The sequence below is a fragment of the Mchenga conophoros genome, linkage group LG3, assembly GCF_057382185.1.
Source record: "Mchenga conophoros isolate Kocher_MC1m ecotype Shallow Benthic linkage group LG3, M_conophoros_male_GT1.1, whole genome shotgun sequence".
In the NCBI taxonomy this organism is placed as follows: Eukaryota; Metazoa; Chordata; class Actinopteri; order Cichliformes; family Cichlidae; genus Mchenga; species Mchenga conophoros.
In genome coordinates, this window is record NC_140528.1 from 80913643 (window position 1) to 80927725 (window position 14083).

Genomic DNA, 14083 nt, shown 5'->3' on the forward strand with positions numbered 1-14083 from the left:
TGCACATAACGAGCACTTTGTCTCCTACAAAGTTTTACTTGCTTGGATATGCCCAAGATACCACGGACAATTTCACAGCCAGCACTTTTTATCACCTTCTCAAGGTTCTGACCTTCCGTTCAGGTGAACAGAGCTTTGGTGACAGGCATAGAAACAGAATGAGTCACATGACCTTCGGCGCGTTTGAAAACTGGACCTGAAGTGGAGTGCATGCTCGAAATGTGTGTGGGTTGATTAGACAATGTGTTGGCTGATTGGAGAGATTCTCCATAATCACATTCAATTTAATGTTTCTGTTTACACACTAGCATACACTCTGTCTAATACACACACTCATATTTGATTTGTTCCAGTAAATGTCATCATTAGAGGCTTCCAGTGGTTATCTCACACACAAACACACATAAACACATAGCCTTGATAAAAGTATTCTGGCTACTGCTGCATTTACATTCATTCAATTTACATTGTTATCACCGTTTACTGTTATTTAATATCATATAATAATTTCATCTTCTAAGCATGTAAAGAGCACTCTGCTTGCTCAACATTTCATCTCTTTCTCACTCTCACTTGTACATTTATTTCTAAATCTTTTTGCAAGCTTTCTCTTATTAAATTTAAAGGCTAACTCTGAATACTTTCAAGTATTTGAGATTCATTTTGAAGGTGGTCTGGCTGTTTATGAACACAATTTCAGCTGTTTGTGTCCTGAGCCACAGTGAGAGACAGCCTGCTTTTAGTTATTTCTTTTGCATAAAGTTTGTGGTTAATTTTATAATAAGAAATATTGCAGGTTGTATAACTTACTGTATGCTGTTTGTTAGTGTACTTGGAAATAATTGGCAGGTCAGCGTGGGTAGTCTTCTCAGATATATAGGCTCAGATGGGGTTTTGCAAAAATGGAGGACTTTGGAATTCAGTGTTTTATCATTGCATTTAAACATCTGTAAACTCCTGACACTTTTATGTCGAGGTGTCTGCTGATACTGAGTTGATGTTGATGTGTGATGTCGTAAATGCAGAGAATAGAATTGAATTTCATAAATCTCCCAGCAGTCATTGAGACCCTGTCCAGCTTTCTTGAGTCAGGATTAGATTGCATCCTTAGAAGTAGACTTAAGAACCAACAGCTTGTTTCTCCAGCAAATTATTGACTCTTTTCTGTCCCACGTGCCCTCATGAATGTTGGTCAGCAAAACTTCCATTCTCCCTAAAGGATAGCATCAGCTTCAGACTTAAAATGCAAGAAGGAATAAGAAGGAATAGTTTTCATGAGTTATTACATTGAATGAAGAGCAGCTGAAGACGCATGTTTGTTTGTACATAATCAACAATTCTTTTGTAACTTTGGTCATTTTTGCACTGTTTTCATTCATTTGAGTTGAATTTCAGTTAGTTGATGTAAACAGGTTTTATGGAACCTCTGTAATTTATGTTCAGTCGATGCTGATCCTGTTCTTTTGGTGTGGAAGCTCTGTGATCCTCATCTCAACTAAGTCCTTTTGAAGTTGAAGCTTGTGAGCTTTGATTAGGTACAAAGAAGAGATTTTTATTAGATTAAAGTGTGTATAATGTGATCATCTGGTTAAATTTTAATGTTCTTCTTCTTTCCACTACACGGGCATGGAACTCATTTCATGATGGAAAAAATTTAAAATTCAGCCTGTAATGAGATGCCTAACAAATGATTTGAATTCGTATCGTTCTCCATTTTTATTCTAATTGCAGAATAAATTTCGGCAAACTGTTCTTGATTAATGTCTGTTTTTGTTTTGATGCAGTAGCAGACAAGAATTTGTGCAGGAGTTTGGCTTTGATTAGCAACACAGCACTACTCACAGTCTACCTGTCAATCAATTTGCCTTGTGCATTTACTCAAAAAGGCTTCATATATAATATAGTATATCTGCAGGTAATCTAACCCTATGAGCCAAAACAGTATGTCTAGTCACAGTTGAAGCAAATTAGACTGATTACCTCCTAACAATAGATCTAACAATGGAGCATATTAAGGTTTGAGATATATGTGTGGGTAAGTAAGACAGTTCTTCTGGTCAATATGTGTACTTGTGCAGGCAAGGCTTATGTGGTCTAAAGCTGTTTTGGTATCATGCCAAGTGCCAACAGCCTTTTAGTTGTGGGTGGTCATAATGTTTTGGAGATATTCTAAAAACTTCTGACGGACATTTTCTTTTTAATTTTGACAGGGAGATGGTGAATGCCTGGTTTGCTGAACGCATCCATTCCTTTCAGCCATCTGTGTCCAAAGAAAGTCCTTCACAGCAGCGAGCCCACCAGCCCACCACTGACCTTGGCCCTTCCTGTGCCTCCACCATCCTCCCACCTACCCTCAGCCACTTGGACAACCGCTGTCCATCCCCAGCTACAGTCTCCAGCCCGGCCCCTGGTACCCCAACTCGCAAAATCTCAGCGTCAGAGTTTGACCGCCCACTCAGACCCATTGTGGTTAAAGACTCAGAGGGCTCGCTGACATTTTTGAGTGACGCTGACCGTGAAATTGTCCCTGTGAGGGGCTTGGTGATGGGTGAGGGTGGTATTGGTGGGGGAGGTGGGAATGGAGGTGGTGGTGGTCTTGAGGGTGACCGCTGTGCCAGGCTGCTGGAGCTGGTGAAGGATGTATCGAGTCATCTGGATGTGACAGCGCTCTGCCATAAGATCTTCCTCCACATCAATGAGCTGATTGCTGCAGACCGCTACTCACTGTTTCTGGTACGTCAGGAAAGAAAGCTACAGTTGTAACTGATTTAACTGTTGCAGAGCACAAAAAGAAGATACGCCTCTTTATATGCTCACTAGTATGTTACAAGAAGCGTATTACATTGCCACCCTCGTTTTATTTAACAGTTTATGTAGAACAACGTAAATCTCCTGTCACTAAGCCTGTCACTGTGCTCCCTAACAAAAAGTTACATGTATGCATGAATGTTATTTCATTTCATAAGTTTATCATTAGCGGTAAGCTTAAAGCAGTAGTTACACATTTAAAAATTTGATTCTGAGCAGTGTTTTTCAGAGTTGGATGGAGCTTTAATACAGGTATCAGGTACTTGTGTTGCAAGCTAGAAGTGATTAGCATGCTTAGCTAAGTTAATTACCCTCTGGCTCTAGCTCTGCACGCAGTTGTTGTTCTTGTCTCATCTTGGAAAGAAAGGAAGTGACTACAGCGCACGGTCATCTGGTAAAAACAAAAGCAGGCTGTGGTTTATTTCATATTTCACAGTTATTGTGATGCTCTCTTAACACTGTGATAAAAAAAGAGTGTAGCAATATTACTTTGCTATAAATGCTATGTTGTAAATGCTAAAAATTCCTCTATATCATTTTTTTATGATTTAGTCTTTTGGAATAAAAAGTTAAACTCTAAATATAAGATGCTAACAGTCACCAAAACTGGAACATGCAAAAAAAAAACCCCCACAATTATTTGTGTTTTTGTCATATGTACAGTATTGGCTTATAACTTCTATTTCAGTCATTAGTTTTATTTCAGTTGTGTTGCTACTTTTTGTTTTTGGTCTCAGGTGGGTGAGGATAGCTCAAACAGGAAGTTCTTGGTCAGCCGGCTGTTTGATGTGGCAGAAGGAACCACACTGGAAGAATCTTCCAGTAACTCTATCCGACTGGAGTGGAACAAAGGGATTGTGGGACACGTAGCTTCTACGGGACAACCACTCAATATCAAGAATGCTTACGAGGTGAGCACTTTTAAGTCTTCTTTAAAAACAGAGATCTTTAGCAGCATCAGTTAAAGTATCTTACATGAGCTGATTTGCCGTGTGTATGTGGGTGTTCAAAAACAGACTTACGTATGCTTTAGTTTAGTTTGATCATTCTTGCTGATAGAGCTCAGTGGATATGAGAGGAACCAAAGAGGGTGAGTAGGTCAAAGTGCTCCTCTCGAGTTTCAGCTTTTACCACACATGTGGATGTATGGACGTAATACAAACTAGCGATTTAATTTTTGGGAGGCTTGCAGTGCCTGTTGGCTTTGGTCATGTAATAAAACATACATTGGTTGTGTTTTTTCATATCACTCTGTATAGCCACATGGCAAAACAGCTGCTGACAACAACCAAACAAATAAAAAAGAAATACATACAGTCAGAAAATTATTTAAACCCCTGCTGATTTTGTAAGTTTGGCCACTAACAAAGAAATGATCAGTCTATAATTTCAATGGTAGGTTTGTCTGAACAGCGAGAGACAGAACAATAACCAAAAAATCCAGAAAAAAGTTAATAATTTGCATTTTCATGCAGGAAATAAGTATTTGATCCCTTTGAAAAAAGTGCTTGGTCGCAAAACCGAAGGTCAAACGTGTCTTGTAGTTGGCCACAAATTTTGCACACATCTCAGGGAGGATTTTGTGGCATTCTTCTTTGCAGATCCTATCCTTGTCATTATTGTTTTGTGGCTGATGTTTGGCAGCTTGAACCTTCAGCTGTGGGATTAAGGTCTGGAGACTGACTAGGCCCCTCCAAGACCTTAATATGCTTCTTCTTGAGCCAATCCTTTGTTTCTTTGGCCGCTTGTTTTGGATCATTGTCATGTTGGAATACCCACCCATACCCATTTTCGATGCCCTGTTCAAGGGAAGGATGTTCTCACCCAAGATTTGACGGTACGTGGCCCCATTCATCCTCTCTGTGATGTGGTGCAGTTGTCCTGTCCCGTTGGCAGAAAAACACTCCCACAGCATAATGTTTCCACCTCCATGTTTGACGGTGGGGACAGTGTTCTTGGACTCATAGGCAGTTTTCCTTCTTCTCCTCCAAACACGAGTTGATGCCAAATAGCTTGATTGCGGTCTCATCTGACCACAACACTTTCACCCAGTCCTCCTCTGAATCATTGAGATGTTCAGTGGGAAATCTCAAACAGGCCTGTACATGGGCTTTCTTGAGCAGGGGGACCTTGTGGGCACTGCAGGATTTCAGTCCTTCACGGTATAGTGTGTTACCAACTGTTTTCTTGGTAACTAGCGTTCTGGGCTGGTTCCAGACTGTTCTCATTGTCATTGAAACTCCACGGGGTGAGATCTTGCGTGGAGCTCCGGATTGAGGGAGTTATTTTATGGTTCTTCAATTTGCGAATGTTCGCACCAGCTGATGCCACCTTCTCACCCAGCTGCTTGGCAATGGTCTTGTAGCTCATTCCAGCCTTATGTAGGTCCACAATCTTGTCCCTGACATCCTTAGAAAGCTCTTTGGTCTTGGGCATGGTGAACAGCGTTCTTTTATACAGGTAACTAGTTGAGAAGGCTCCCAGTGTCAGCTTGTTACCTGTATAAAATACACCTAGGATCCAGAAATCTTGCTCACTAATAGGAGATCAAATACTTGTTTCATTCATCAAAATGCAAATTAATTTGTAACCTAATTTATCACTGTTCAAATAAACCTACCATTGAAATTATAGACTGATCATTTCTTTGTTAGTGGGAAAACTTACAAAATCAGCTGGCAGTTCAAATATTTTTTCCCTTACTGTATAATTAGTCTTCTTATTTTTTTGCAAGCTTTATGTAAAGCTTTATGTAATGTAACACAAAGCGACAGGTACTAATAGCATCAGTGTTTGATGAGCATTTATTTACAGATATGAATGACAGCACATTCATTTCTGCACAGTGACCCCAAACTGCCACTGCATTAAAAATTGTTTTGCTAAATATATTTACAAACATAAATTAGGCACCATGTTGTTAAAATATAACAACGTTATATAGAGCATATTTATAAAAATATAAATAACATTTCTTTTAAACAAAAGCTCATTTTGTATAAATGCTGTGTAGATGCTGTGTAAACCAGAAAACATGAATGCCATGTGGAGGTGCTGGATTGTTGAATTCTTGCCAATAGAACCTTAATGTGTTTTGGCACATGAATAATTAGATGCCTGTTTCTACTGTCATGCATAAGCTGCTCTTCTTTTTTGCACCTGTGCACAGATAAAAGGCAAATTAGAGGCCTGATTACAGCTATATAGGACAAAAGCATCCATGTTCTACAGGACAAATCCCGAGTACAGGGGAAGCAAGTACCTGACTGTTAGCATGCTGCTGTTATGCTTGTACTGCATTGGCAGTGTGTTTGGTATCGTTGTCATACTGAAAAATGAGCATGTTGCTAATCACATACTTTCCAGATTGCATTCATAATTTGATCAATTTTGACAAGATGCCCAACACCACTCGCTGAAATTTAGCTATGAGTAGATGCATCTGAAGGGCCAAATGCATCTCCCTGTTGTTGTTTCTCTGTATTTTTTGATTCTGTCAATCTGCTGTAAATACTATACGCCACACACCATGATAAGATATGCCAAGTTTTCAGCTAATAGTTCTTTGATAATAATGTTGTTGGGGTAAAAATGCAGTTTCATGCCTGTCAGACTGTTTTATCTTTGTAATTTTTCAAAGATTCAGCTAAAGAAATTGGAATAACTGTGTTATGTGTTTTTGTGACAGGCTTAATTAATAATCTCTGTTAAGTGTCTCAATAAATATAGAACCATTCCTCTGAAAATAGTCCGGTACAAGGACTAGAGTAAAAAAAAATCCACCAATGCCCAAATAAACCCTTTGAAAGACCTTCCAAAAGCCTGGAATACTGCTGCCCAAGACCACTTTAAAAATTACAAAATGGTCTGGTAGGCTTGAAGCAAAATAAAGAAATGAAGGGAAGCTCAAGACTTTTTGCATGACACTGTAAATCAAAACATGCACAGCAGCAAATAAGATGGACTGGTGTGGTGTGATTCTGTGTGTGCAAAAAAGATTTCCTGCTGGGTACCATCCTCCTTTGATAACACTGTCATCTGGTTGCCTGCCAACCACAAGATGATGATTATGGAGCTGGAAGAGAAAGAGAGAGAGGAACAGATCAAGAATGACTTATGGGATGTGCATGTGCATGTGTGTGTGTGTGTGTGTGTGTGTGTGTGTGTGTGTGGGTGTGTGGGTGTGTGTGTGTGTGTGTACCTGCTAAGTGTGCACTTGGGGGTTCAAGTGTTTTTGAGTGTGTCTGTGTGTGAATCAGAATCAGAGTTCTTTATTAATCCCAGAAGAAATTATAATTGTGTATAATTAATGCCTGCATGGATTTGTGTCATGAAATGTAAAAAAAAAAGTGCACATATGAGATTTGTTTTCCAGGTCAGATTTAATTTGTACTTCTATGGCTGACCTTATTTGCTTTATAGTTCGTATTTGTGTTCAAATATAATAATGCGTAATGTTTGTGTATGCATCGCCTCCCTGCCACAACTGCAGCTGTGTTGGTAAATGCAGTGTGTTAGTCTGACAGTCAGTGTAGATGTGGCAAGCTGTGTGTGTGTGTGTGAACACACATGCCTGTGTGCTGCTGCAGAACCTCGTACTGCTTCCAGGAAGTCTATCGACATCATCTGACGGAGTCCCCAACCCTCTGATTGGATCTTTAACTTCCCATTAGTCTGCACAGGATTACATTGACTTCAGCAGCACAGGCCAAAACAGCTCCACCTCTGCCCGTTTATATTAATACAGCTCTCTGTGGAGTGGACTAAATAATGTGTTTTCGAAATAGCCTGGACCAAAGCAATTTACAAAGGAGCTTGTGTGTGTGTGTGGACGGTGATCAGCTTATTAGTGCTGCGTGCTGGATTGCTGAATTAAACTGGGAGCACCTTTTCAGGAATGGAACCAAATGTTTGCCAAAGTGCTGTGTCTCACTGAATGGCCTTTCACTGTGTAGAAAATGAGTCATATAATTTATACTGAAATTAAGGATTTCTGAGAAAATTAAAGCAACAGATTGAGTTTTGAGGTGATAATTCTTTCAAAAAAACTACTGAACAGCTCGAACACATGCTGACAAAAAGCAATACAACCTGTAATACTATTTAATTCAATTTTTTTTAAACTTTTATTTATTGTTTTATTTATATAGCACTAATTCACAACAGTCACCTCTAGGTGCTTTGTATTGTAAGGTAAAGCCTACAATGTTATAGAGAAAGCAGCAGCAATTTAACGAATTCTTCCTTATTAGTATCCCCCTCTTAACACAAAGAGATCCCTGGTAAAATCAGTTGAAGGGAGGAGCAGCGGTGAAGTGAAGAGAGATGAGAAAAAAGGAGCGTATACAGAGATAAGGACTAAACACAAACTATGGGAGAGAAAAGGTAAAAGTTGAGGGCATGCAGTAGTTGTATATAAAACACATGGGTAGCAAAAAGAGGCGAGGGTAGAAGAAGGGTAAAAGAAATCCTAAAAATAGAGGTGTTTGTCTCCAGAACCCAAACTGGGAGGGTCCTGATATCTGACAGCTCTGCCTCCCATTCTACCTTTAGAGAATGCAGTCTGAGACCAAAGTGCTCTGGCGCTCCCTATTATACTTTGTATTGCAGCACTGGACATGAAGCTACTACAGATTGTACATTGTTTGCATGATGCACTGTGTGCCTGTATTGTTTTCATAGTATCAACACACGGCGGTGTGTACACCACTGAGGGCTGAGCCAGTCATATAATCCATTACTTGCTGTGTTAAGAGTGTAACTGTGAAGTCAGTGTAGGACTCCTCTTGTATGCATGTTTTTGTCAACACACAAACACACAAATCTCTTGGGTCTAGAGAATCATAGAAATGGACATAGAAGCCGAGTGTTTAAAGGTCAGCTGGTGGGTGGCAGAGCTGCAAACAGGGGAATAGTTCTCTAAACAAAACATGTCTCCATCCGCGGTCCTAGTATGCTCTTGTTAGCCTCTTTGTCACTGATCCCAAACAATAAGAGTTCTAATGCACGTGAGGTGTTTGTTTTGGAGAAGAGCGAGGCATTTGTTTGCATAATGATTGTAGCTGCAGGTGTTCAGCTACTACAGAGTATCTGCTTCTTTATGCAAATTGGACACCCAGTTGTGGTGAGTACAGGTCACTGAACTGGTTGTTCAACAGATGGGAGTGCCTCACGCCTGCTTGTTCAACAGCTTGTACTTTGATACACTACAAAAACACAAAAAGCTGAGCATTCAGAGATGTTTGAAGCATAAACCTTTTGGCTCACAGGGTTAGGATCACAATATTGCTTTTGCATTTTCATTCAAAAGCTACAGCGCAAAAAACCACAACAGTGTCTATTGAAAGCTAATGTAAGTATCAAAATGTTTGATAGCAGCTCTTTGAAAAGGGTTATATGCATGTTCTTGTTCCCCCAGGACCCCAGGTTTAACGCTGAGGTCGACCACATCACAGGTTACAAAACCCAAAGTATCCTTTGTCTGCCTATCAAGAACCACAGAGACGAGGTGAGATGCCATGATCAATATAATTTGTTATGGTTTGTTTTAAACCTTACTTTACCTTTACATAGATAAGATGTTTAAATTCTAGTGGAGCTTCTTGTCCAGTGTGTGCTGGCTATTACAGCAATCAAATCTGAGATCTCGAATTATCTGCTTGAGAAAGCGTTTCTTTTTTGACAACCTTTTCTTTTTTTTTCTCCAGCGTACTAGCAATAAGACTCTCCATACAGCTTAGCAGTTTGGCAGAGTTTACTGTACTTATTCGTTTAAAAGGCACATTCTTTTATTCTTTTTAATTCTTTTTAATTCTTTTAGAGAAGCCCCTTACTGGGCATGCATCTGGACGATGATTGAGCATGCATCTTTGAGAGAAGCTAAAGATAATTCATGCATTATGACATGACTCGTGATTTGCAGTTGTGTGAGCCTCTGCAGCCATTAAAACATTACATAGATTTGTGCCCCCATTCTCCATTTAAAAAGAACCTTGATACGTCTTATCCAAACCAAACTTTCAGTTTTCCTATTAGTATAACTTTTAATAACATTAATTAGCAGATAATTTAAATGTAATATGAATGAAGTATGCTCACATCAGTGCACATTCAGACTGATGATGTTTCCCTTCTTATTGCAATACTAGTTTAATATGTTATTTTGCTGGTTTTCACTTAACATTTTCTTTTAATTTATCGCAGGTAGTTGGAGTGGCTCAGGCTATAAACAAGAAATGCGGGGACGGTGGAGCCTTCACTGAGCAGGATGAAAAGGTTACATCATAGTTCCACCTAAAATAACACTTTTTTCAATTTAAAAACATTTGAATTTTCACCAAGACATCATCAAAGTGTGTTACTTTGTACTTGTGTTGGACAATATGACTTATATCTGTTAAAATATAACTGCGGATCAGATTTTAAGAAGCCATCCTTTAATAAAATCCTTCTTTCTCCATATTTCCCTGCTCATGTCATCCTCTCGTTGCTCTCTAATTTGCTAATTTATCTTTTTGCGTACATTTTTCCCTTTATTTTTCCTCTCTTTCTGGTACTCAGATGTTGCTCTGTTTCTTTCCAACAGGACTTCTCAGCTTATTTGGCGTTTTCAGGCATCGTACTACACAACGCACAGCTGTATGAGACGTCGCAGCTGGAAAACAGACGCAATCAGGTATGTGCGAATGTGTTTTTCTGAAGGTTAGCGTGAACATACAGTCACGCTCAGATCCATAAATGATGTTTATGTGTGTGTATGTGTTTGTAGGTGTTGCTGGACCTGGCCAGTCTGATCTTTGAGGAGCAGCAGTGTCTGGAGGTTTTACTGAGAAAGATTGCAGGAACCATCCTGTCCTTCATGCAGGCCCAGGCTTGTACTGTCTTCATCGCTGACGAGGACTCAATGGTCAGCACACACACACACTAACACACATGCTCGCAACATGCTAATGTTTCTGTACTTGGTGTGCAAAATCTATTTTCAAAGAATGCAAACTGAGGTGATACGATTTACTGGCTAAATGGATGTTCGATCTGTACGATAGTGGTTGTTTGAATGCAGCGCATTAAGAGCTCAGGGCAGGAAGATTTTGATTTGATGTCATTTAAAGTGAGGTTACAAAAAAGCAGCACCTCAAAGAGTTCATGTGTTTCATTACAAGACATGATTGATATCTTGTAGACAGGTCATATATAATATGTGTAAATTATTTTAGCTGGTTGCATTTTTTATTATAACTGGACATTTTGTGTGTGATAGATTCTGGCAAATATATTGGCTGTGCGTGTCTGACAAAGAAGAAATATCAGATGATATATTGGAATATTGGATTTTTTAAATTCGTTTTAAAAATCCTATTGTAGTTAGACTTTAGAACTTGAGCTATTGGTTTGAGTGATTTGAATCTTTCTAGTGTCAGTTACTAGATCACAGAGATTTCAAAAAAGAAGAGAGAGCAAAACTCCCACATAAAGTGGCGTAGTGTTTAATGATAGATTTATCAGCATGTAAAACTTGCTTCTGGTTTTATGTGTAGTTAAAATAGACATACATTGAACTGATGCTGCAGAATGCCTTCTTATGATATAAACTTAGTGCAATAAAAAGTGTGTTTCATGGTAATTAGAAAACAATTTAGTACATGTCCCATATTTACTGTCAGAGAGAAAATACAATCTGATAAGGCAGGAAAAATTTCATGAATAATTCAGTGGCACAAAGAAAGACAAAGTGAACATTTCTTAGTGCCACTCTGTGCAAACATTAAACTACAGTACACAGCCTCCAGAGAATAAAGTCAAAATTAAAAAATGACAAATGCACCAAACAGGAAAGTGCAGTGAAGCGATTTGGAGGAAGAATACACTTACAGTATAGTGAGATATTAAATAAATAATAAGCTTTACTATCAAGTACAAACACATTGTAAACTTACCTTGTTGTTTGCTATATTCCTTAAAATATTTAAAACATTTTCAGTTGTGCTTTGTCTCTAACTGTAGATGACAAAACAAGTTAAGGTTATAAAACAGCAAAGTGTGATTTTGAGCAGGGCGATATGACCAAAATTATTTATCACGATATACATTTGAAAATTTGCGATAACGATATAACTGACAATATAATTGACACTAGACAAAATACTTTACAACTCCACAACTTTATTAGTGCAAAAAAACCACTTAAACAAGCAGCTGTTTTCTAAGTGCATTAAAGTTATATAAAATTTAACAGTGCAAATGAAAATTCCTTGCTGACAGTTTAACCAAAAGGCATTTCCAGTGGAAATTGGCCGACATATCCTCAGCATAACCATGTATAATATCCACAAATCTTAAAAAGGGGTTATACACACAACACGGTAATATTATGTTGAAGCTTAGCAAAGTCGTACTGAAACATCTGACAGATTTTCGAGCGCCGTGTACATAAAATCGTTTCAAGGTCAGTAAACACAACCAGAGTTCATACATGAGGCACACGGGATTATAACTTTTATAACACTGTCGATTTTCAGAAAAATCAAAGGATTGATTTTAAGTGTGCCGTATTTTCCAAACAACACGGTAATAATGACGGCCCGCTGGCATGCTCTACCAAAAATAGTGCTTTGTTGTGTATCTGACGGACGAAAGCCAACCCAGTTCCACACCACTGAAGCTGCAGCATTTTTACAAACCAGTTCTGGTTCATCTGTTTCATTCAACAATCCGCTTTCGCCCTTCTCATTCTGCGTCGCCGACATGCTTTTTCTGCCATGTGCGTATGAAAACAAAGGCATTGTGCATGTGCGTTTTACCCACATTCTATCACAATATTTCATTTTCTTATCGTTGCCCAACATTATGCCCGTAATTACTGTGAATGGTATGATATGGCAAAGCGCTAATTCTATTTTAATTGTTAATTCCAGCAAGCAGCATGTCAGAGTAGATTTTAAGAAGGACAAATCATATTTTATATATTTTATATCTTTTTAAAGATATATCTGGTACTAAATAGCTGTTTCAAAATAGTTAGATTTCAAAATTGGCTATTTTGACTTCCTTGTTTTAAAGACTCACAGTGTCAAGCTTTCAAATGGAAATCTGTTGCATTGCATTCTCCATTGTCTTTTTTTTTGGCTCCTTGTGATCATTCTCGTGTTAGAAATATCTCTTATTACCTTCCATGACCTGGGATTATTAGTTGCTTTACATTTTTTTGTGATCTTTAGACAGATTGGTGCCTTTCTTCAGGATTTTGTCTGTGCACTACTTTGTAGTGTGGTGACTGTTTTATTTTTTCACCTTATTCCCTTACCTTTTCTTCAAAAAAAGATATCCACCTGGTGTAACAAATGCCTGATTACCTGAAGTGTTGCTAAGTCAAGCTTTGACACTATTTCTAAGGGGATTATTGGCACACCTTTAGGGGCACCATGCATATTTACTTTTTGGATATTTACTTGGCTGGTTTACACAAATGAAAAAAGGGTTGCAGTTAGCAACCTTAACATATTGTGTCTATCCATGTCACAAATTATCACTGTCAACCTCAAAGAAAATGCTAATTCTTGTTTAGCACCTTTAAAATTTATTTTATATGTAGTTTTAGGCTCTAGTCATCATCTTTGTGGTTATTTTACCTCCACCAACATGTTTTTAGTAATGCGTGCATGCAAATCATCGTTCTGTCTGTAAACAGAATCGCTCTAAAAGTTTTGGATGAGTTTGGGTAAAACTTTGTATGGTTCTACAGTGTGTTCATTATAGCAATTCATTAAAACTGGCCTTGCAGCACCCAAGGTCTTTAAGGTCAGCTAAATCGTTTATTGGTCAAAAATTAACAAAGAGCCCTAAAACTTACAAACTATGATTCTTACAACTGTGGTGTGTATTGTCAACATATAGAAAGTACCATAAAGATATAAATAAATAATTAAGGATTTCAAATATCATGTCACATTTGACCTCTGACCCCTCCTTCAAGGTCAAATAAGTTAAACCTTTCATAAAATATATTACATTTAGAACTATGCTTAAAATGCCTTTGTTTGTATTGGTAACATTTAGGAAATGATACAGATATATGGCGACTTTAAATATCACATTATAAGTATCATGTCAACTTTGACCAAATATCTGACATCTGCCTTTCTTTGAAGTTGACCCCAAAACGTGCTATTTTACTGCACTACAAACTTTTAAAGATACATATTAAAAAATAAAACAAAAGTAAAAGCTGCTGTGAGCAGCCTTGGTGGAGGTTTGCACTCGCTGAGTGCTTCTTGTT

General features: G+C 38.3%; 1 protein-coding gene across 2 annotated transcripts in view; it reads left to right on the forward strand.

Moving 5' to 3' along the window:
* Positions 1–14083, forward strand: part of pde5ab (phosphodiesterase 5A, cGMP-specific, b) — a 104046-nt gene that overhangs the window by 33680 nt on the left and 56283 nt on the right. For both annotated transcript variants that reach the window (XM_085267476.1, XM_085267475.1), the window contains exons 2-7: positions 2211–2733; positions 3546–3719; positions 9227–9316; positions 10012–10083; positions 10394–10483; positions 10577–10714. In XM_085267476.1, coding sequence (XP_085123602.1) covers positions 2215–2733; positions 3546–3719; positions 9227–9316; positions 10012–10083; positions 10394–10483; positions 10577–10714 — 1083 coding nt within the window. In that variant the 5' untranslated portion in view covers positions 2211–2214. The remainder of the gene's footprint in view (positions 1–2210; positions 2734–3545; positions 3720–9226; positions 9317–10011; positions 10084–10393; positions 10484–10576; positions 10715–14083) is intronic.